This window comes from Cnephaeus nilssonii, assembly GCF_951640355.1.
Source record: "Cnephaeus nilssonii genome assembly, chromosome: 13".
Classification (NCBI taxonomy): domain Eukaryota; kingdom Metazoa; phylum Chordata; class Mammalia; order Chiroptera; family Vespertilionidae; genus Cnephaeus; species Cnephaeus nilssonii.
In genome coordinates this window covers 14,532,800-14,557,497 of record NC_137084.1, presented here as the reverse complement: position 1 = coordinate 14,557,497, position 24,698 = coordinate 14,532,800, and the positions used below count along the sequence as shown (strand labels likewise).

Sequence of the window (24,698 nt, the reverse complement as noted above, 5' to 3'; positions counted from 1 at the left end):
AATAACTGCACAAATTAATAAGCATAACGCAAATAAACCTATTTTTCTTGTTCTCCGAAAGCAAAATATTTCCTGTTGCGCACACCAAACAAGTCAGTACAAGACTAATGACGTGGCAATCGGCTGCTAAAATATTCGCTAATATTAGTGGAGAGTAATGGTGTGCCTGCGCGTAAGGCGCGTAAGGAAAATGAATGCAACATGATTATAATAATCAGTCATTAGTTGTAGTTCGTTCTTAATAATTATGTATAACAGGATATTGTAAAAATTAAGTTATGAAATTTTTATTAAACGTTTCTTACATACCGTTATATTGGCTGGGCCGCAAAAATATTCGTTGTGGGCCGCATGTGGCCCACGGGCCACGAGTTTGCCATGCTTGCTCTGTATCATCACTAACATTTCCCATTACCACTCTTTTCTTATAGCCCTCTAATTCTAGTCATGCTTCTTGCTTCAAGGTTTATTTTTTTCTAACAAGAGTGTAGCTATAACAGCTTTCTTTTTTTATTGTTTGCATGGTATATTATTTTCCATCTTTGTACTTTCAACACTCTGTACCCTAACATCTAAGGCGTTTCTCTTATAAGCAGCATATAGTTGGATTAAAAAAAAAATCTATTCCATACTAAATGCTTAAATTATATAATCTTTTTGTATTTAACTACTGGTATACTTGGCTCTGTATTTGTGTTCTATTTTCAAGCCTTTCTTCGGATTAATTAAATGTTTTACATTATTCCATTATCCTTCAATTAAATTACATTTTAAAACCATTTTTAGTAGTTAGACTGCAGCTTGAAACATGCATTCTAACTTATTACAGTCCAATGCAAAGGATTACTTTTACTACTTGGCTGATACTAATTAAACCTTAGGACTTTAAACTCCATTCACTTCCCTCCCATCATGCTACTGTTACCGTGAATTTTACTATGTATAAAACTGAAGCTCCTCAGGGTACTGCAGGCCTTATTTTGTGTAGTTATGTCATTTATATTTTCTTTTCCAAAGCTCTTTATTCCCCCTTGCATGTTCGAAGAACTCCCTTTAATTCTTATTTCAGTGCAGGCCTACTGGTGTTGAAGTCTCTGAATTCCTATTTGTTTGAACACATCTTTATTGCACCTTCATACTTGGAGGATGTTTGTGTTGGTATAGAATTCTAGGCTTGTTTTCTCCTCCCACCTTTAGCGATGTTGACTGGCTTCGGGTTTGCCATCACTTCTGGTGCGAAGCTGTCAGCCTCGTGGCTCCTTTGAGGGGAACTGTGGTAAAGATGGGCCCCACATGCTCTGTCACTACGAGCAGGCAGAGGACATTTCCCTGCCTTGGATTTGAGAGGCCCTGGCACTTGCTTGGGCAGAGTGGTGCTGCTCCAGGGCCCTGCACAGGCTAGGAGGCTGGATGCTCCTGCTTTCGTCCTCGTAGAGCCCCAAGGCCCCGTGTAAACAGGTGCAGCCAGGGTGCTGGAGAGACTACGTGGAGGGAGCACATTCCCAGCTGTGCCCTGGCTATTCCGGCCACTCTGGCTGAGACACCGGACATGTGGGTAAAGCCTGCTTTGGTGGCAGCCCCTCAGGAGGCTCCACATGTCTGCAGTTGCATGAATGATGCCAAGTGAGTCCAGAAGAAATGCCCAACTGAGCTCAACTCAGACTGCAGAATATTGAGCAAATAGTAGTTCTGCTTTAGGCCAGTAAATTTTGGGTGGTTTTTTAGGCAGAAGCAGCTAACTGAACTAGTGTTTGGGATCAAGAACGGAGTGTGGCCATGACAAAGTTAAAACGTGTGACATCAGTCTAGGGAATGGTTGTAGACAGCTGCTGAAGGAGCGGCCGTGAGACTCTTGCAGGAGCTGGATGAGCTCGGGAAACTGGCTGCTGGAGGCTGGAAGAAGTCACTGCTGTCTATTGGCAAAACACAGCGAGGCTGCATCTCTCAATACAGAAAAAGTACCTAACGCAGTGTGGGCCTGGCGGGGAGGACTTGCAGTAAGAGTGCTGAAGGTGACAAACGGATTTTTAAAAACCACGTGTAATATGCAAGTAACGGAGAGCACAGCTGAGCTGTGTAGTTTTCAAGCAGAATTTTGAGAAAATGCTTTCAAGCTGGGACTTGCAGGGTTAGAAAATGAAACTTTATCAACTGCCAGAAACAGTCCCTACTCTGAAAGTAGGGGGAATGATGACATATGTCCAGATGGATTTCAGAATGACATGGAACAGTGATTGCTACATGCTTTCAGCTTCCTCTCTTTTAAAGTGGTGTGATTATACTATTCCTATTGTACAGCCAAGTCAGGCTGGAAGTTGATCCTCTTAATCACTATATTCTTCAATATATATAGTAATGAAGTAGAGAGACATGGAACCACAAAGTAATTAATTTTAATGTAAAAAGCTGTGTTCTCTACATCAGCGATTTTCAACCTTTTTCATCTCATAGCACACACAAACTAATTACTAAAATTCTGCAGCATACCAAAAATATATTTTTTTGCTGATCTGACCAAAAATAGGTATACTTTTGATTCATTTACAGCAGATGGCTATTGTTGTGTTGGCTGTTGTCTCTCTCTCTTTTTTTTTTTTTTTTTTAACAATCTAAGGGAAAAGTGGTTAGTGCCCTGACTAAACACTCAGCTGTTGCATGTTTCATAAATTCTAGCAGCACAGCAGCTGTCACAAATCTCACACAGAGGCGGCAAAGGAGCAGTGTGGGAGACTCATTCTATTTTCTGTAGGCTGTATGAAAATGCAGTTTTCCAAATATTTTACTTCACAATTTCAAGAGTAAATACCTATTAAGGTATTTAAAGGTGTTTCCCATCCACAACCTACTATTCTTCACCTAGAACACCTGGCTTGTTTCATGCGAGATTGCGCGGTTCCCAGGACCACCACCTCTCACCCCCATGCTGGAGAAAAATACTAAAGAAGCAGAAAAATTCTAACCAAGTGATGAGAAAAGTAATAGAAAAATGACTGAAACATTCTGTGTGGGGCTATTTCACGTCATCCCTTTAGTTACCAAGTGCCAAGTAACTAACAGAAGAGGTTACCAGCACTGAGTGACAAATAATCTGGAAACGTTAGAGGGTGGCAATAGTTCCCAGCTTCTCTACAGGGTGACTTACCTTTTCCAAAACTTTGGCAATTCGGGTACCAATTTGCTCAAGGGACTGCTGTGGATACTGGTCTTTGCCGAGATTTTGTAACACCTGGCATAGGGAGGAAGACGGTAGATTGGAGGAGTGAAAGCGAGGCAGGGTCTAGACAACACTGCTGCCGCTGAGTTGGGCACTATCCCACAAACGCAAGCTCCTTCCCTAGGGCACAATCTGTGGTCCTGTTGGTAAGGCATTTTATGGACGATGCGTTTAAGGCCATTATATCATCCCGTCAGTCCTCTCCGAGTTAACAAAAATTATAGACACATAAAGCACATTCATTCTAGCAATGTTAGAAAACAGAATAAAGAAAATAGAAACTATTTGTAATCCTGTCACCCAAACATAACCACTGTTAATATCTTCACATATATCTTTCCGATTTTTCTGTGTATACACATATTTCTCTCACAGAATATGGGATCACACTGCATACTGTCACCATTTTCACATAATAAATTTCTTCATGTGACTAAATATATTCCTATACATCTCTCTTAATGATTCCACTTTTTACTATCACACATCTATACCAACATTTATTAACAAATCCTCTATTGTTGGACATTGGTGGCACGTTTTCCCAATTCTTCTTGGTATATTCTGGGTCTGCCCTCCTTTCTTTCCTTTTTTAGAATGCCAACAGGAGAATGAACTGCCCCAATATTTCTTGTGGGAGCCTCTGTCTGACAGCAAGCAGAATGCTACCTACCTCGAGCAGTGAATTAGAATAAAAACTGCCTGGTCATACAAACAAAGCATAAGCTCAGTCCTGGGGCCTGAAATAATCAGACTTAGCTTAAAGCCACCGAAATGACAGCCAATGAAAAAAGGCAAAAAAACATGGCCTGCCCTAGCTGGTTTGACTCAGTGGACAGAGCGTCGGCCTGCGGACTGAAAGGTCCTGGGTTCGATTCCAGTCAAGGGCACATGCCCGGGTTACAGCTCGATCCCCAGTGGGGGGCGTGTAGGAGATAGCCCATAATGATTCTCATCATTGATGTTTCTCTCTCTCCTTCTCCCTTCCTCTCTGAAATCAGTAAAAATTATTTAAAAACAATAAAAAACAAACAAACAAACAAAAATAACATGGCCTGGCCATAGTGCTTTCTGCTCTCAGTTGCGCCAAGACTGGGGGCTAAAAACTACAGACAAGCTGAGTGAAACGGAGCACTCACCTCTGTGAGCTGGCTCTCGCCTGTGTAGTGCAGGCTGGCTCGGTTGGAAACCCCGTGCAAGTGGTCCAGGGTGTGCATGCTGGTGGGGAGATTGCCGTTGCAAAGCGGCTCCATTGCTGGCTGCTGGATTGGAGTGGCAAAATCTATGTGCTCCGTGATGCTGAAAATGGAGATGACCACATTAGCCACGAAACATTTGACTGGGTGGGAGAAAGAGTGTTGATAATCAGCTGATCATGACTTCAATATGTTATCAGGATTGCCTGGAACCACAGACTCTCAGACTGGAAGAGACCTCCGAAGTTATTTAGTCCGTCCTCTCATGACACCAGGGTGAGGACTCCAGTGCCTGGCAGTAACTGCCTGTTGAATGTATGACTCAGGATCCATCCCAGATCAGAGGAGCAGTGCTGGGATCCGAGTCCTGTGCTCAGGGAGTTCCCGGCCCCCACAGCGGCTCCTTCCTATGCTCCGTGGAGCCGGATTTGCTTACTCTTGCTGGCCACTTTCTCTCACTGGGGAGGTTTTAAGCCAGATGGGTTTTCTTCTAGGATGTCTTTTTCCAGGGTATAGAAAATGGTAAATAGCCACAAGTTGTTCCTCTTTTATTTTCCCTTTATGACAGAAACATACTTGCCCCCACAGAAGTTTAGATAGTAAATTTTATACCAAAACAGCTGTCCTTTGTATCTAAATTTAAATATAAGTATTTCCCTTCATTATCCCCAAGTGGTCATTTTCCTGCGATATCCAGGCTAAATGTCATGTACGGTCATATATACTGATATGGCAAACTGGCATTGCCAAATTTTATTTCTAGCTATTTAATGCCAGGGCTATCATAATTAACAACACACACCCAGCCCCCCTGTTATGGTGCTCATAGTCTTGTGAGGGACTTAACTGTTGCAGATGCGCTAAGTTATAAAAGACAAAAACGTGGTACAATGTCAGCGCCACACCACAGGAGGGTGTCTGTTTCCTCTACATGATGGAGGAGGGAGATAGTGAAGAGTTTGTTCCCCGAGGAAGTAAGATTTAAGCGAGACCAGAAGGATGAGTATGCATTAACCAGGCAGGTAGAAGGTGGTAAGGACATAGCAAAGGAGACATCCCATATGAGGGCCGTGATGGGAGAGAGGACAGAGTTGGAGACGGAGAGACGCACAGGAGCAGACTGACAGTGCGGACCACTGGAAAGAGCAGTACAAAGTAGAGCGTTTGAAGAACTGACTTATAATTGAGGAAGAATTCTGAGCACTGTGGGGAGAGTGGATTGAATAGAGCCAAGAGGAAATAAAGCAAGAGGACCAGCAGGAGACACCGAATGAATGTAAGCGGAGATGATGGTGATCTGATTTAAGGAGGCAGCAATGGAGGTGGAGAAAAGCAGATGGTTTTGCAAAACACTCATCAGGTAGAAATGATAAGAAGTGGTAACTGACTGGATTCGAGGGGTAAGGTGGAGGATTGTTAAGGATAACTCCCAAATTTCTGGCCTAAGCACTGCTAGAGGCACTTAGTAGGAATAAAAAATAGAAAACAAACTGCTAGAAGTTCTGAGAGTTGATCAGTCTGACTAGGGTGATTATAAAGGCTTAGTGGTAAATCCTGGGGAACTCCCAACACTTGAACAAGTGTCTGAGGAGGAAAAAGAAGTTCTCAGAGAGGCAGCCATATGTCTTGGAAGGTGTTTGTAAATCCAGATTTGCCCGACTCCTTTTTCAAGTGCATGACGTCAGTGAGACTTTAGGTTTCATGCTTCTAAAAGAGAGGGACCCAGTCTTCAATCCTAAGTAAATCTGGGTAAGTTACAAAAGTGTGGGCAAAGGCACTGAGAATGGGGCACAATGACTGTTCAGTGCACTGGCTGCGCCCATCTGTGGGCTGTGGTCAGCAATGGTCATCCTCTGAACCACCAACTCTTCCTGCCTGGCTAATGCACCACCTCTGCTCACAGCTTCTGACAAAAGAGGGCATCAGGATGTCGCTGAGGCCCAGGGCGGTCACTGGTACACGAATGCCAGGGAAAAGGGGGAGGTTTAAGATACTCACTCAATGTTTTTTGAAGAAACTGCAAGCCAGGTACTCACGATGGCAGTCAGCTCTACCCAGCGGAGTTTGACGCACTCGTCTGGGCTGGGCCATCCCAGACTCTGGTAGTCACGCTTTTTTCCTGGGAAAGAAGCATGTCATTAATGACACAGTTGCAAAGGAACAGAATCCAGTGTCTCATGCCTTGGTGATTACTTCATCCAGACTGGCGTTTTAAAGGTGCTTGTCATTCTTCTAGTTTTCAGAATTTCTACCATATAGAGAGCTAATTAAAATCTTGTCATTCACAGCAACAGGAATAAAGATCCCTCTGAGCAAAGCCTTCTTCTCCAAGATAGAGAATAAATGAGTCCTTCACTAGATTCCAGACTAATCAACATGAGATAAGGGTTAAGATGTTCTTTGATGTTAACATTCTTACCAAACTTAATTTTCAACCCTCTGCATTTTGATTTTAAAGAGAACTCTAACTCAGTCAGCAGAAACACACCTCTAAAGCAGGTTTCTCTACCTGGGCCTGTGAGCACCGTGGGCTGGATAATGCTTTGTTGTGGGGACTGTCCTATGCATTGGAGGATACTTAGCAGCATCCCTGGCCTCTACCCACTTGATGTGACCAAAAAAAAAATGTCTCTGGATATTGCCAAATGTCCCTTGGCGGCGGGGAGGGGCAGGTAAGAGGGGGCACAAAATCAGTCCTGGTAGAGAAACACTGCTGTATAGAAAAGGAGCAGGGTGGGGAATAATGATGATAATGAGAGGCTACTTATTTCCAGAGCACTTACTGTGTGTTCAGGTCCTGTGCTAAGTGCTTTACATTCATAACTTCATGAGTTAGGTATTGTTTTTAAGGAATTTAAAAAATTATTTATTGATTTTAGACAGAGAGAGAGAGAGAGGGAGGGAGAGAGAGAGAGCGAAACATTGATTTTTTTTTTTGTTCCACTTATTCATCCATTCATTGGTTGACTCTTATATGTGCCCTGACCAGGAATTAAACCCGCAACCTTGGTGTATCAGGACCATGCTCTAACCCAGTGGTCGCCAACCCGTGATCCATGAGGTCCGAAAGGTTGGTGACCGCTGCTCTAACCAACTGAGCTACCTGTCCAGGACCATGAGGCAAGTTTTAAACCTCATTTCTCAGGTGAGAAAATGGAGACACAGAGATATCAAGTGACTTGCCCAAGGCCACCTGACTAGTAGGTAGCAGAGAGGGCTGCATATCCAGGTCTGTTGACTAGCATGAAGGCCCCCAATCACCATGCTATTTAAAGTTACAGAACACTTTTAGACCTCTGTTTACTGATACCCTTCACAAGTAGTACCTTTTGGGTGTAGGCCCTTTACTGAAATCAAGTCGCCAAGAACAAAGCAGAACTAAGTCTTGTCTGGGAAGGGTTCTTCTGAAGGAATTATAATCGAATGGTCAGGAAGGAGAACTGTGGTTCTGTACAGCTCTTTTTATACTGTAGGAATTTATCCCCAACAGAAAATCATTTGATGTATAGGCAGGGCTTTAGATTTAGATTTTAATAAAATAGAAAAGAAGTTTGGAAGAGTTTTAAATGAACTCTGTTTAAATTAATAACTTAAAGACTTAAACAATACGTTTCACAATTAAGCTTGTTTTTCTTTTATATTTAAGAAATTCACTTGAAAAATATTTGTTGAGCATGTATTATAAGGGACTGGGAATTGTGTTGAGATATGAAGGATACAGAGAGAAATAATAAGAGAGCCTGACCTCGTGCTCCCAGTCTAATGAGGAAGGTAAACATGAACAAATCATTAGGACACGAGAGGATACTTGCTGGAATGAAGGTGCAGAACAACTGGAGAGAGGAGAGAGCAACTAATTCTGCCTGAAGGTGCCAAGGAAGAGATGGCATCTGCGTTTGAAGTTTAAGGATGAGTGATATTTTAGCACCTCTGAGGTGGCATGAGGGCATTCCAGGCAGAGGGAACAGTATGTGCAAAGGCAAGGAGGTAAAACTAGAGCATGTTTAAAGAATGGTGCTGAAGGGTAGAGAGAGGCTGGGTTACGAAGGGTCTTGTACACTACACTGGAAGTTTGGACTTTGTCCTGCAGGCAATGGGGAGGCTTTGGGCCCACATTTCTCCACCTTGTTCACATGGTATTATAAGAGGTTCTAGTAAATGCTTTACTAAATCCAGTTCCACTATGTCTACTGTCTATTGCACTTCCCTGGTCTTCCAGTCTAGGAGCCCTCACCAAAAAAAGAATGAAATTAGTTATGCTTCAGTTGTATTAGTTCTTAGAAAACCTGCAATGACCCTTAGTGATTTCTACTTTATCCCCATGGACTCACAAACCACCTGTTTCATAATTTGCTTAGGCCTGGCCGGGTGTGGCTCAGTGGTTGAGCCATGGACCCAGGAACCAAGAGGTCATCAGTTCAATTCCCAGTCAGGGCACATGCCCAGGTTTCGGGCTTAATCCCCAGTAGGGGCCGTACAGGAGGCAGCCAATCAATGATTCTCTCTCATCATTGATGTTTCTATATCTCCTCCCTTCCTCTCTGAAATCAATAAAAAATATATTAAAAAATATAATTTGCTTAGAACTTTGTCAGAATTCATCACGAAGCTTATCACTTGGAGTGGACAGAATCCATATTTATTTGAAAATTGGGATACAGTCTTCTCTTGTCTCTTCCATGCTTTAGACAGGGGTGGGGAGCCTTTTTTCTGCCAAGGGCCATTTGGATATTTATAATATCATTTGTGGGCCATACAAAATTAGCAACTTAACTATATTTGGCCAAACATTTAATGAACTCACTCCTCATGCCTTGGCAGAGCCAGACAAAATGATTTTGCAAGCCATATATGGTCTGTGGGTCAGACATCCCCCACCCCTGGCATTTTTCCTGGGGAGTAGTGCTAAAGCATTTATCTTATACTTAAAGAGATACATGACACACAAAAATGTTACTAAGTAGTAAATATGTACTGAGCCTTATGTGCCTGGTTCATTTAAAACACTTTACATGTTTGAACTCATAATCCTCACAACCAACCTATAAGACAGACACAATTATTATTCCCATTTTTATAGACAAGGAAAATGAGGCATAAGGAACTAAATGGCAAAACTGGTGTTTGAGCCCAGGGAGTCAGTCTTAAACCCACATTTTTATATATTAACCTAGACTTTCAAGTTAAGAATCAATAGGATATTTAAGCTCAAGATAATAACAATAAACGCCAAATAGCCAATGGTAAAAAAGTGAAGTAAACTGTCCAAATAAACTTCTTATATCAATGACTGGCTTCTTGCTCACTTAGCCCAATTACCTTCTCGTCAATTTTAAGTCACAAAAATATCCTTTGTGAGAACCAAGACAGTAAAATCTGAAGGAAGAAATTGGCACATAAAACATTCAAATTTACCTTGTGGCCCAGGAGATGCCACCTTTGGGCCAGTGATCTCCAGGTTTGCTTGGGAGCGATGTACATTTTCTGCTTGATTGGATTCTATCTTTTTCCCAGGAGGCTTTTTATGGTCTCCTTTGGGTTTCTTCACACGTTTGACCTGGAATGTGATCTGGGAAATGGAAACATGTTAGGGACAAGTGAGACCAGTGATCAAATCTGTGGATACTGGCTTTAAGAAAAACCAGTCCTGTGCTAAGTAAGGTTAAGTTTTCTCCTTCAGTTTAATTCTTAAAGGTCTAAATAAAAAATGTTTAGTGAAATAAATATAGTAACCTATCCTTGAAGAATATACAGAAGAAACTGAAAATTAAGATGTCTGAACTGGGTAGTTCCATATATAAAGGCTTTGAGTGTGGCCTCACTCCCATCCCATTTCCTCTTCTTCCAGGAAGAGCTGGCAATATGTAAGTCACATGACATGCTTCCCGCACTACAATTCCAACGTGAAGGCTGACTGGAGTGTGGAGCAAAGTAGTACCATATATCCAAGAGAAACATCACACTTTGAAAACTAGGAGTTCCCCTCCCCCAAAGATTGCGCTATAATTTGGAAAGAATTGAGTTGGCAACTCTTACCCATTCTGTTGCTTCATCATCTTCACTTCTGCAGTCTCCATAGCAAGAGCTTTTGGCCACTCCATCCTGGGGCCCTTTCTTCAGTACCCGTATCCCCTGCAAGTCCAGACGCCGCCCTTTCATCTCTAGTGCTCCCCCGAAGCCATCCAGAGGCCAGGCCTGTTGAAATTCATCCACCAAAGCCAAGATTTCTTCCGACATTTTGGTTTCATCTGCATTCTCTATCTCATCAGAACCATTGCTTTCTTCAACTACTGTACCTGGAATTCAAGTGCCAGCATGTTATTAAAAATTACATAGTATTTACTCAAGTGGTTGAATGGCTCCAACCTTGCTTTTTGAGAAAAGTTTTGGCTTTGGTTAAAGGCACTTATCTAGCCCACTTTCATAAAAATACTATTTGGCATCTTCAAAATTCATAATAAAATATCATCTTTATCATGTAGCATTTGTCAAGAGCCTGGCTGAGAACAATGGCGGCAGCAGCAAGATGGCAGGCAGTCACAACTTATGTCCCTAGTGAGCAGGGGGATGGCTATTTTATATATGTATTTTTTCCAAAAACACCACTAGATATAAGGCACACATGGCAAAGATAGTTTATTATGTTATTTAATGTGGGGTTCTTCAGGCTTTATTCAAATATCATGTGAAATACCATAGCTGGATGTCCAGATCACATAGTCTAATTGCCTTAAGTGAACAATGATTTGTTTAATGGGAAATTATCCTCATTCTACATGAAGGTTCCCGTTTTCACTAATGGCTGATATAAAAAATAGCTAAATGTAACAAAATAGCAATTTTTTCCTAAAATGGTTATCAAGATATTGTTATGTTGTTCAAGTTTCTTATGTGAAGACTCACCACAATGGCTGAGTAAAGACTCTTTCTCCTGAGAAGTCATTACATTTCCATTACTATACACTGAAGGCTACACAACCCTACAAGTTCCCCTCTATGCTTAGCTAACTAGGAAGGTTAGGGGAAAATTACTCGAGTTTCTTAACAGAATGTCTTCCTTAAAATAAATTACTACTTATGTCATTTTGAATTAATGGCTGAATCTTATGTTGTGTGTTCTATGCAAATTATCTCTAATCCGTTTTTGGAAGTAGAAAGGGTATAAAAATGAACAACAAACTGAAATGTCTGCTTTTGTAATATGTACTCACTGAACAACATGAGAGGTTGGGGCTGATTGCTCATAAAATGCTAGTTTACATTATTCCAGTGATCTTCACTTGGTAATTCTAGCTTGTTCGGTGATTTAGAACATGGTATTAAAACGATGATGGTCAGGAATTTCATATATCCATATCGACCTATATAGCGATTGTGAGTAAACCCTCTTAGAAATGCATAGTATTAGTCTCTGAGGAGGCATGGCTAACAATAGCAAAGCTTTGAGCCCTATTCACAGAAGATGCAGGGTCACCCTTACCTCTGGTGGCATCTGTCTCCCATTCCCCACTGTACTCCAGAGAATGGGAAGGTCCGTTGTCAGTACCACCAGAAATCTCTGTTATTCTTTCTTGAAAAAGCTATAGGGTTCTTCTATTTGTAACAAGTGACTACAAAATGTACAACTGTCCTTTTAAGGAAGTTTCTTTTAGATTTTCTGAACCAATCTGCTGGTTTCTATTGATGATGATGATGATAATGATGAGTGGCGTTCTGAAACAAGTATAAAGTAAAATAGGGGTTTGCAAAAGCTTTTCTTTAGAATATTCAGATAAAAATGGTTGGTTACTTGCCTAAATTTGTGACAAGTAGTATAAATGCGGGGTTGACAGTTTTAATTTTCAGTTTCTATCTTGTTTGTTTACTATGTCCTGAATGTCCAACATTTTACCTGACACATAGTAGGCACAGGATGAATAAATGGGTACTCAGAAATAATTTGGTTTGTGAGATCCTGCCTTTTCCTTGTCCTGCTAACTTTTTAAACTTTAAAGTTTACCTTTTAATCATCTTCACTTCTGTGTTAAAGTATAGTCAACCCAGCTCAATGGTGAGCAAAGTAGGTATGTCTTAGTGTAATGAGCAGCATATTAGGTCATTTACAAATTTCTCAGTAGCTAACCCAGGAAAGCAGCTGGGCAAGGTTGCTATGGGGATCCCAAATAGCAACTTAGAGATTTACCTGTCATTGGACTTGTAGCAACACTGTTGTCTCTAAGTATTCCTCATGGTATTTTAGCTTCCTCTCCTTCCTTCTCCTAAGGATACTATGGGATTGCTTGCACCTGGTCCTGAGAAGGAAAAGGGTTTTTTGACAAATTTGGCCATAGCCAAGAATATGGGTTTAAACGAAAGTGGCTTTTGGCCAAAGGGAGGCTGCAGGCAACTAATTCTCCAATGTACAGTTAGAATGGCATATGGATGCTGTGTTTGGAAGCTTAGCTTACTATTTAGAAAGCATTTATGTTGTTTAGTTGCAAAGAGTTCCAGAGGTTAATGGTTCCCTGTGCCCTTACCATTAGGTAATATATATCATTTAAAAGTTCTTAAAGAAAGAAGCTTTCATTGATGAAAATCAATATTCAAATAAAGAGAGACTATGGAACTTGGTCTCTTTATCCTCTGTCCTGCTCTCCTTCCTCCCTCCCCACTCCCAAATACACCAACTGATTTACTACTCTAACTTTTGTAAATACAATGGCTCTCATCTTGTTATTCCTCTGCTTGGAACTTGCTGCAGGCTTTTGCTGCTGGCAGCCAGTAGGTCTTTTCAAAGGCTGCTGGGGTGGGGTGACAGCAGTTCCTAAAGAACACTACATGGTAAAGGTGAGGAGTAGGGAGATCATAAATGTGCTGAGTTAGAAGAAAAATAAACCAGTCCTCATTTATCTAGAGCCTACTATGTGCCCATCTACACAGATGAGCAATGTAGGTGGGAACAAAAGGAATAGGAACCTGAGGAATCTGACCCTGAGGAATTAAATGAATTTATAATCAAGTTGAAGATACAAAACTATACACATTAAACAACAAGAGAACAAGTACATTCAAATATTTTTTGCAAGGGGAAAATATATTTGACTGTAGTCACAAAATGCTTCCTAAAGGAAGGCAGACTATGTGTGGCAGGATTTAGAGAGAATGGAGGGCCAGGGGACTCCCCAGAGTGACAACAATAAAAAAGCATGTACAAACTTACATACCCATACACATGGACAGATACAGGCATAAGGAAGGTATATGTGCAGGCACTACTAATTTCAAGTTAACTAGGACAAAAAGTGTATATAGATGCTATCAGCAAATAAGAGACTCAGGGAAGGTGGGAGACACAGAATGTCTGGGAAAGTCTGGAAGAAGATTCACTGTAAAGAGAGCCTCTTGTTGGCTAAGCAGAAGAATAACAAAATGAGAGTCATAGTATTTGTGAAGGTTACAGTAGTAAATCAGTTGGTGTATTTGGGAGTGGGGAGGGAGGAAGGAGAGCAGGACAGAGGATAAAGAGACCAATTGGAAGGGCATTTCAATAATCTATATAAGAGTTATATAAAGGGTGGCTGACTTAGGGTGAGGATAAAGGGACTTTTTAAAAAGGGAGGGGAAGAGGTATGTGAGGAAATTTCAATGGAGAAAAATAAAGAATAGGATAAATTCAAAGATGATTTCAAGATTTTAAAGCTTAATGTGAAACAGTGGTTGGGCTTTTTTTGTTATTGTTGTTAATCCTCACCTAAGGATATTTTTCCATTGATTTTTAGAGAGTGGAAGGGAGGGGGAGAGACAGACTCTTCGATTGGTTGCCTCCCGCATGTGGCCCTGGTTGTGCCGGGGATCAAGCCTGCAACCGTGGTATGTGCCCTTGACTGGAATCAAACCCAGGACCCTTCAGTCTGTGGACCAACACTACACTGAGCCAAACCAGCCAGGGTGAAAGAGTGGGTTTTTTACTATGTGAATGTGGTTTTGGAATCTGTGAATATGACAACAGAATGCTGTTTACAAAGACAATGGAGTTAGAAAAGGGCAATAGGATAAAGTATTGGGATTTGTGAACCCAAATGTAACTAACTGGGCTAAAATTTTAAGAGTCTAGCAGCCATTTCTACACAGGGGCTTCTCACGCAAACTGCACTTCGGGGAGAAGTCTGCACTAAACTGCCTGCCTGCACTGTGTTCCTGCCATCTCAGCCAGCTCCTATAAAGGAGTTCCTGGAATCCTACCTCAACCAATAGGACTTTCCCCATGCAATTGGAGCTGTGCAGCTCCAAGCAATCAGAGAAACTCTATTCTGACCAGTCAGGACAGTGCCTCTTGGACCAATCAAACTGTTAAGATTTGTAGTCCCCATTTGCATGAGGACAGACCAATCAGAGACCAGGGCAGGGACTTCTGTCCATATAAGCCAGCTACCTCTGGCTCTAAGAGTGCACTTTCCCTTTCTACCAAGACTGAAGATTGCATTTCCCTGGCTAGATGTCTCACCAGAGCAGATCAGAGCAGACCTGGGCTGTATCACCAAGGAGCTCTTTGCACTGAATAGTTTCCTTCTTCACTGCACCCCAAATTGAGGATTCAACAAGAATCGGCGCCACCATCAGTTGACAGATTTTAGATGCTTACTCATTAACTTTTTAAAACATTTGTTGCTGTGTCTCTAACAATGTGCCGAAGGCCTGGAATATAATAACTCATAGAGCTTATAGTCTGGGCTAGAATGCATGGAGGAACATATCTTCAGACATTATTCAATAAGCAGTTAGAAATACAGAATCCAGGTTTGGTGAGTGGTCTGGACTGTAGCAGGATCTCAGAAGGTTTTAAATTGTGCTTGAAGCAAGAGGAAAAAGTAATGTTGGGCGTGCTGCTCATGGGACAGATGATATGGTATAAACTGAAAACACGGAGACTGAGAGCCCTATCTCTGTTATTTTCTTTATCTTCATTAACCTGCACCATTTCTATACTGAAGAAGGTAGAATAAAAATTGTGAAATGAAGGGACTATGAGCACCCCAGTGAGGCTTATAATGAGTTCACGGTTTTTCACTTGGATGAATCCTATCTCAGAGTGCCAGGAAAACTTACAGTTGAGTTTGCGCCACGTTAGGTAACCTGTTAGAATCACAGGGACTAGGGGCTATGGTGGAGAGAAGCATATGTTGCCCTGATTTAAAAAAAGAAAGAAAAACTGGGGGAAAAGTAAACAGAAAGGAAAAAAGAAAGAGAAAAAGAAGTCCAGTACAATCTTGCCATGTCTGAGACTACCTGGAGATTCATGGTTAAGCCTGGGTACCTCTGTTTAAGAGATTTTCAGAGCACAACACATTCATAGAAAAGTGAAAGAACTCAGTGAAAGTACTCAAAACAAAGAAACACATATATAGTTATAACACACACACGTCTAGATACTTAGACTCATCTTTATTCTGAGATTGTCTTTGTACCTTTTTGACATTAAAATGTTCTTTGCGTTATATAATGTTGATGACAGATTCTACTTTTCTTTAAAAATGACCTTACCAATTGAAAAATAAGAGTTCTAATCCATCAAACCCCTACTTCTGAGAACCACGTGCAGAAGGACAGTTTATGAAATCAGAAGGCCTGAGAATAATTTTAATTATGTTACCTACTGAATATCTTAGGCAAGGTATCTAAGCTCACTGGGTCTCAATTTTCTCATCTATCAGATGGGCTTAGTAATAAAATCCATAAGGTTAATACATAATTCATAATACTTTGTAAATTATAAGTACCACAAAAAGGTAGTGATTATCATAATAGTTTATGGATTCTAGAGAGGGTATTAACTTTTTCCGCCCGTTTGTCTAAATTCTGGGAGTACCTTCTTCTGAAATTCCCCTAGATACTGACAAGTCCATGGAGACTGCAGTTGTACCAGTTGGCATGTTCAGACCAGTGGGCTTCCTAAGATGTGGTCATCGGAGACAGAAACACTCCATTTTTTAATACAAATAGTGTGTTATAATAAAAGCCAAGCATAGACATTAAATAATTTTTGTATTATACCTTTGGAGGAAATTTTAAAAAGTACAAATAGTAAAACTAGTAAAAGTCATCACCATATTATAGATTATGAAAAGGAACCCACACCAGGAGACAGTTTGCACGATGCTGAAGGGAGCTGGGAAACACCTAGGCTCAGCGAGGGCAACTGTACTCTATCCTCAGTAGGGCGATGGAACAGAACGAAAGAACGTAAGCACCAGGTTATAATCTGTCTTAAGCAATGATGTATTCAGACACCAGGGAGACAAAGAGCAAGATTTTGGTTTTATTTTGAGTTGTCCTAGGAACAAGGACTCTAATTTGGTAGTCATGAGTATTCTGGTCAGTGGGGAGTTGTACTGCATTGAAATAGGGACTGTTTCTATAAACTGAATAAATCGCCCCTGAACATGACTCAGTTTCATTTGTGTTAACTGTAAATTTATTAAGCAACCTCCTGATGTCCATTTGGTCGTGTGGGTGCCTGATGCCAGAAAGAGACAGAAGTCTGTCAGGCACCAGAGAGGAGTCGCTTCCTTGTAAATGAATAAATGACCGTCTGTTTTAAGAGCCAATCTTTTTTGAGTTAGTAAATGGGAGGGAGTTTTCTTAAAGCCCAACAGTTTCTGGTAGAACTGATGAAACTAATTTTCTAAACCTGCAAATGTGAAGGTCACAACTTCTCCTTTGGGGTCTAGATTGCTTCTCTTAGACATCATTTTTTATATACAATTTCACTTGGGAACAAGATTGTGTAATTGGCAAATATGTTAATCTGACCTATATAGGAAGGCAAGTGCCATGTTTTATTACTTTAATTAATATTTATTGTACACAGGAATATAAAGTTATATAAGACATGGTATATAAGAAGCTTATAATCTGATGGGAAATAAGTTTATAGTCTGATGGGAGGTAAGTGACTAATATTGTATGACATGTGGGTTGACAGAAAGTGGAAATAAGGCAGCAACTAAATGCTTGGAGTCCTTTGTGAATGCTTCACAGAGGAGGTGACACTGGAGCTGGATCTTGGAGCTGCTTAGGAGTTGTCCATGTAAAGCAAAGAGTACACAGGGACCATTCCCAGCATGTGCAAAGACATGGAGGCTCAAAACAGCACTGCATGTGAGGGGAATGGTGAGAGGTTTGCCCTTCTGCCACATACAGTACTAGTAGGTAGCTCAGTTAAAGACGAAACCGAGGCAAATCATCACATATCCCATTCTAAGATATTTGGACTCTCCCTATTAATAAAAGAGTTATTGAAGAATTTAAATGTAGTCAACTTACCTGATCAGATCTGATTTTAGAAAAAACTCTGGATACACAAGAAATTGGTGACAGGGGTTGCTTCTGCTTTTTAAATCTTGTACCATCACATGTATTCTCATTCTCATATTCTCTCTCTCTCTCTCTGTCTCTCTCTCTCTTTTTCTCTCTTTCTTTCTATCTTTCTTTCTTATTCCTCCTTTCCCTCCCTCCCTTTCTCTCTCCCTCTCTAGCACCTTACATAGACTGAAGTAAGAGACTAGATAACAAGGAACCAACCTAAGAGGTCACTCTGACAGCCCAGGCAGAAATGAAGAAGTCTGACTTTAGGCAGGGGAGAAGGAATAAATGAAGATTTAGGCAGGGGAGAAGGAAGAGATGAAGATAAGATTCAAGTGGTCTTAGGAGCTGACTGAGTATAGTGGTGACTGGGTGAGATGCGATGCCATTAACAGAAAGTAGGAATACAGAAATTAGAAGTCATTCAGGAAACAGGGTGAAAATGAGGACAAGTTCAAGTTTGGATATGTTAAGTTTGAAGTGTGTGGCACATCCAGATAAAGAGAGTACTAAAAAAGAAGAAATGAGATCTAGAGTTTCAGAGAATATCTTAGCTGAAAATATAGATATGGAATCACTGGTATACTCAAAGGTATGTGAAACACCATGAGATAACACATAGAGGAATAAGAAAAGAAGACCAAGGTTAAGATCCTGGATAACTTAACAAATAAGGGGCAAAGTGAAGAAGTGAAGGAAATTGAAAAAGATGTCTGAAGATAGGAAGAGAACCAAGAGCAAGTGATGTCCCAGAAGCCAAGAGGAGAGAAGGGAAATTTAAGAAGTGGGGATTTGTGCATAGTTCCAAATGCAATAAATGGTGGTTAAGTAGGATGAGTATTAAAAACAAGTCAGTAATTTCGGCAGTTATGGAATTGACTCAAAATGTGGTCACAGAATGGGATTTTAGGAGGGGGGCCTGGCAGGTATGCCATTATTCCAAATCTTTACATTGTATTGGGTTAGTGTCAATATAACTTATCTTGCTTTTTTTTTTTTCCAATGACTTACTCAATAGACTAATGACATTAAGAAGACTGGTATATAAACATATCAAATTTGTTCTAGCAAGAGATAGTGAGGCAGAGAAAAAAGAAAGAAATGTGAAGAGCATTTTCACATTATAGTTTGTCTTCTGCCTCCCCACTGGAGGGTCACCCTCATGAAAATACAATGTAATAAAAGAAGGAAACAAACTCTTGAGTAGAGAAAAGCCTTAGAGCCTGAGAGTTGATTTTACCCCAGAAGCACAGCTCAGGTCAAATCAACTTACTTTCAAGTCTAAGCACATCTGAGTCCCTCCCTGAATTCTCAACAGAGAGTACGGGGTCCTCCTCTGTGCCTGTCTCAGAGGGCTCTTCTTCAGCAGCATCCAGTGACTGGGCGTTGTCAAAGTATTTCTGTTTGTCATGGTTGTTGTCCGGGGTTTTCTCATGACAATTACCTCAATGACAAGAGACACAGATACAGCACATTAGAAACATCGCTCTTCTGCAGCCCATGGCTCAAGGCCCCTAAGCATCAAGAGCAAAAAGGTGACAGTGTCAGTTTTTCTCCAGCAGAACATACAAAATCAGTGATCTGGAGAGCCCAAAGCCAGATCACCTCTGTGACTCGAGATTCAGCACTGAAGTTCAAGATTCACCTGCTAGGCTATAGTAAGAACCAAGTACTTGGGGGGGAGGGGAGGGGCAGGACAGGACGGTTTGTAGCAACAAAGATCATGTCCCAAGGTCTCATTCCATACATAATGAATGACTGTGAAAGATTTCCTTGAAAGTCAAAAACATCATAAAAAAAGTTTGCGTTCTACCTAAATAAATCTGGAGATAGTTTAATTATAGCAGAGAAATGTAGTATTTTTGTCTCATAACTTAAAATGAAAGACATATAGAAAGATAAAGGATTATAAATGGAAAAAACCAAAGACTTAAAGGAGGATGGTGGTAGCAAAGTCCACCTTTAAGGCTGCAATATCACAAAGGGGACTTTTTCTTTTGGAAAACAAGTTCTGGTCTTGGACACAAAGATTCACTGAAGCATAAAATTTCAGATCTTGAATGAAATCGCAGCACTCTTAGATACTTTGATATGTATGGTGAGCCTGACCTCTTACATTTTTGCCAGGGAGTTGAAGAGCTTTGACTCCTTTAGGGATTGTATGTTAATATGGAAAAAGAGCTGCTGTCCAGCCCCACCTGATGGTCTTCTCTGGTAGGGGAAGTTGTGTCTGATGTAGCAGCGATCTGGTTAGCTGAACAGGTCTTCTCTTCCTTGCTTATATTCCATGCGCATATGGGCTGTAGATGCATGTTCAGTGGAAGCCTGTAACTTTCCTATTTCTCTTTGGGTAAGAGTGTGTAAGTAATTTCTCTCCTTTACCAGACATTTAAAATGCTCTAAAAGCTTATTTTCAGAGACTGTTGTCTCAAAGAGATATATATTCCCAATCAAGCTTTCTACAGCAGGGGGAATACAAGAAGTCTCTTTCTGGCTTTGATGACTCCCTATGGATTCCACAATTTAGGAAAGCACTTGCCATGCCATTTCCTTATTGTGGCAGGGAAACATGATGGACTCAAAACCTTGCCCAACTCACTGAGTTTAGAGTAAGGAGACTACATGTGTCCCTTTCCATTTCTGCACCATCACACAGTAAGTGGTAGCTCTGGGATTTGAATCAGTTCTATCACATATCTGAGGCTACATATTCAACAAGGCTACATCGAAACAGGATTCTGTTTCAAGAGAGCTTTAGCTCTCAAGAAACTTGCAAGCAACTTGGGGAGACAGTAAATACAAGATAGCAAACAATAAAGAGGTAGTATACTGTGCCAAATAGGTCCTTCAGAGAATAAGCTTTGAGTAGGTAGATCTTGAATTTTGAAGAATAGGAAGGACTTAAAAAGGGGAATCTACAAGAAAGGAAGCTAATATTTGGTGAATGCTTCCTTTGCCCTTTTTCGTCTACGTCTTCAAAAACACCTTGTGAAATATTAACTTTCATTTTATAGATAAGGAAAACAGATTCTCAGTGAAATTAAGTAACTTAACAGTAAATGGCAGGTCTGGGATTTGAATCACTTCTTACTACAAAGTCTCATGGGTTTCCACTAGTCAACACCTCTACAGTAGCAGAAAACGTAGAGAAGGCATTATAGGCAGGGAGAAATGATTCGCTGAGCAAAGCAACAGGAACAGGAATTCTGATTTGTGTTTGGGAGACGAGAGGGAAGGTACCGGGGTGTGGGCTTATATGTGCCCATGGAGGGCTAATAGAAAAGCCATGAGCAATAATAGTTGGTTTCTTTCTCCAGATTCTCCTGTGAGAGTACTGAGGTTGCTGAATTGCCTCCACTTCTGACTTCGCCATCGAGTGTGTGCAGGTAAGTAAGTATGGGGAAACTACAGATAAGAGTATTAAAATAAAACAGAGCAATGATAACAACTCTACATACTCAATTGCATAAAGTCTACTATGAAGAACATCATACTTCTCAGAGACAATTCTTCTTTTTAAAGGATGTCTAGAGAAGCACATTTAATCAATTTTTACTTATTGATTTCAGAGAAAGGAGTAGAGAGGAACATTGATTTGTTGTTCCACTTATTTAAGCATTCATTGGTTGATGCTTATATGTGCCCTGACTGGGGATTGAACTCACAACCTTGGCATATCATGATGACACTCTAACCAACCGAGTTACTTGGCCAGGGCAAGAGATAATTCTTAATTGGGATGTAAATAAGCATGACTATTAAAAGCAGAGAGGAAATAATGATGACAATGATGCTGATAATTTTAAAACGTATGTTATTTCCAGCAAATATTCCTGCCTTCAGCTTTGGTGAATTAGCTTCTAAAGCTTTTTCACCTTGACACAGGTAGAGTAAAGCTTAACACTACAAAAGCAAAGGACAAACATTTAATACTGGAACCCAGGGAAATTCCAACTGTTTTCTGCAGTTGATTGCCTCCTCCAACCTTTGCGTCTCTTATTTTTCTCTCCTACCCTCTTCTCATTATAAAAATTTAATTGGTCTCATCTTTTTAAATGTCTGGAATATTTTAAAATGCTTCCTAAGCAACTTATAAGATATGATGTGCATAATATCCCAAAGTTAAAATTAATCTTCCTGCACAACCTCAAAACCCAGACACCCTCCTAAAGCAAACCTTGTGCATTCTAAGGATGTCTCATCCTCCAACTCGGGAAATTGGGGCCAAAACCTCTGAGAGAGAGGGCAGAGGAGGGGACCAGGGAGAACTGGGTGAGTAAAAAGAAGAGTAAGAAGTTTATGTTCTGATATTTCTTGGAAGTAGGCAGAATCAAACTGATCAAGTAAAGACTATATTCTTTTAAGATGAGGACCGTTAATATTGATTTTCTTAGGGTGACAGTTAAAAAGACTGTTTTAGCATTCTGATTATGATTTACATAACTATCTTGGCTAATAATAGAAAGCCAAATTGTCTAATTCAAAACCACCCCTTCCAGTTGTCTGAGGAAGAACTGAAGCACCCCAGGAAGAATGAATTTCCATTCCTTGGACTATAGAATAGTTCTACTCCAGCTCAAAGGGGAACTAAAAAAAGTTGCTTACATGGAAAAATATCACTTGTCTCCCCACAGAGGTGGAGATTATGTTCTCATTAAAGAAACACAAGAAAATGTTGGAGAAGGAAAAATGGAAAGACACCTACCTATGAAGTAGCAAGTCATCTTCCTTGCATATGACTTATTTTTTTGCTGATGCAAAAATGAGGAGAGTCTATGGCTTAGACTAACCTTGAGAGATATGATTTTTTAAAAAGAATTTAAATGAAATGCTTTAGATAACAAGGTCCCAGGTGAAAATGGGAACACTTTTCTGTGCTTAATGCTCTATACTTGCTTGCAAAGCATTTAGCATCTAATTCAAATCCTGGCAGTTTGGTTTTTCTCAGAAGTGAGAGACTGCAAGGCAATACCAACTAAGCATAAACTCCAAGGAGGATATTTCTGATTCTGGAACTGCTATGAGATCTTAAGACATAACAACATCTTTTTCTGTGCTTAGAATATCATATGCATAAATTGGGTTACTAACATTAACGTATCCTAAAAGGGTGTTCTGGGAAATAACTAAATGTTTAATATACTTATCAAAGTATAAGTCTCCTCAGGGATAAAGCACAATTTATCCCATGGATACAGGTTTTCAAGTAAACTAACTTCTCAGAAATTCCTATCATTTCTAAGGTTAAGGAAATCTCCTATCTTCTCATATGAATTCTGTTTACAAAGGTCCAGGAAGAATATTTATTTTCTGACTAGAGTTGGGTAACCACTTGTTTAAAAAGCATTCTTACCTTCTGAATCTCAAGGTGGTAAGAGATTCCTGGTTGGGAATCTTAGGATCCTTGAGGATTATTTATACTAAAGAAATGCCACAAATAAACTGAGAGGCATGAGAAAATGTGATGAGCCATGTTAACTAGTGAGCCAAGTAAAGCCAATGCCAGGCTCATGTAGGTCTTTCAGTAGTAGAGCACAGTGGGTGAGAGCTTGGATGGGAGCCAGACTAATAAGTGAGTTCAAATCCCTTTTAACCTCTTTGTGGATCAGTTTCCTCATCTGTAAATTGAGTTTACTAATAGTATCCACTTCATTGGGTTGTTGAGATTAAATGAGACCATTGACTGGTACATGGCAGGATGCAAAGGAATGAGAATTTATCCCAAAATAATCTCTTTCCACACAGGCCCTTTAGCTATAGCCAACTCAGAATCTCTAGTATGAGCAACTGGCTCTCAGAAGTTACCCAGATATTTGCCTATAAGAAAAGTTACCGTATAGGAGGCATTGGGTACATTCTATTAAATGTAAGGCACCTGGGTAGAAAATACAGATAACACTGTCCTTAAACAGACATTGGTGACTTTTTGAGTATGTCTTTCTCTTTACCGTTCCACTCAACTGCACTCAAATTATGCAACTATAAAACCTTTTTTTAAAATAAACAGGTAACTTAGAAACACATTGTGACTTATTTTATGACCATTTTAGCTACCTCATAATTTCGTGACATTTATTTCTCTAGTAAGATAATCTGTCTTTTAGAAAAGGTAGTAAAATAAATCATGAAGTGAACAAAAGTGTATCTTTTAATTGCTCACCATTGCTGTGCAAACATATTATGATCCCCATCTCCAGAGGTTGTGACAGAGTCCTACATACCTCCTTCCAAAAGGGATAGTCCACAAAATAAATTTAAATTCTGCCTTAACTGCAGCCTTACCATATGAACTCAGGCAAATCAACTTACTTCTCTATGTCTAGATTCTTTATTTGAAATTTTGAAATGGAGAGCTAATACTGTCCTACTATAAGAGGATTCTTGGGAAACAGCATTAATGAAATCACTGTGGATAGAAGCATATGGAACTCCTTGAATCTGGATGAGACCTAGGTTGTGATGAGTGCACCTGAGACAAGTAAAGCCGTCTCACTCGCTCTGTCCTCTACTCAGGAAAGACGAGAAATAGTCTCAACAGAAATAACAGCTCCTTAGACTTGTTCTCATTCAGCAATTGCTGCAGAATGAAGTTCTTTGTAGGTCTTAAAGTAATGATTATGTACTAACTGACCTAAAAATGCAATGCCACCCATTGCATGGGAGAACATATTTGCCAATGTTATATCTGATAAAGGTTTAATCTCCAAAATTTATAGGGAACTCATACAACTTACAAAAGGAAGATAAACAATCCAATCAAAAAATGGGCAAAGGACCTAACCAGACACCTTTCGAAAGAGGACATACAGAAGGCCAAGAGACATGAAAACATGCTCAAAGTCACTAATCATCTGAGAGATGCAAATCCAAACAACAATGAGGTACCATCTCACACCTGTCAGAATGGCTATCATCAACAAATCAATAAACAACAAGTGCTGGTGAGG

At 40.3% G+C, this 24,698-nt stretch overlaps 1 protein-coding gene across 1 annotated transcript in view; it reads right to left on the bottom strand.

Annotated features, from left to right (window-relative positions):
- The window catches only part of TTC17 (tetratricopeptide repeat domain 17), an 87,246-nt gene that overhangs the window by 9,037 nt on the left and 53,511 nt on the right, over nucleotides 1-24,698 (bottom strand). Inside the window, exons 17-22 of the mRNA XM_079788284.1 lie at nucleotides 19,025-19,195; nucleotides 10,447-10,706; nucleotides 9,826-9,979; nucleotides 6,409-6,529; nucleotides 4,354-4,513; nucleotides 3,143-3,226 (exon numbers count right to left, since the gene is read on the bottom strand). Of these exons, the coding sequence (XP_079644410.1) occupies nucleotides 3,143-3,226; nucleotides 4,354-4,513; nucleotides 6,409-6,529; nucleotides 9,826-9,979; nucleotides 10,447-10,706; nucleotides 19,025-19,195 (950 nt within the window). The remainder of the gene's footprint in view (nucleotides 1-3,142; nucleotides 3,227-4,353; nucleotides 4,514-6,408; nucleotides 6,530-9,825; nucleotides 9,980-10,446; nucleotides 10,707-19,024; nucleotides 19,196-24,698) is intronic.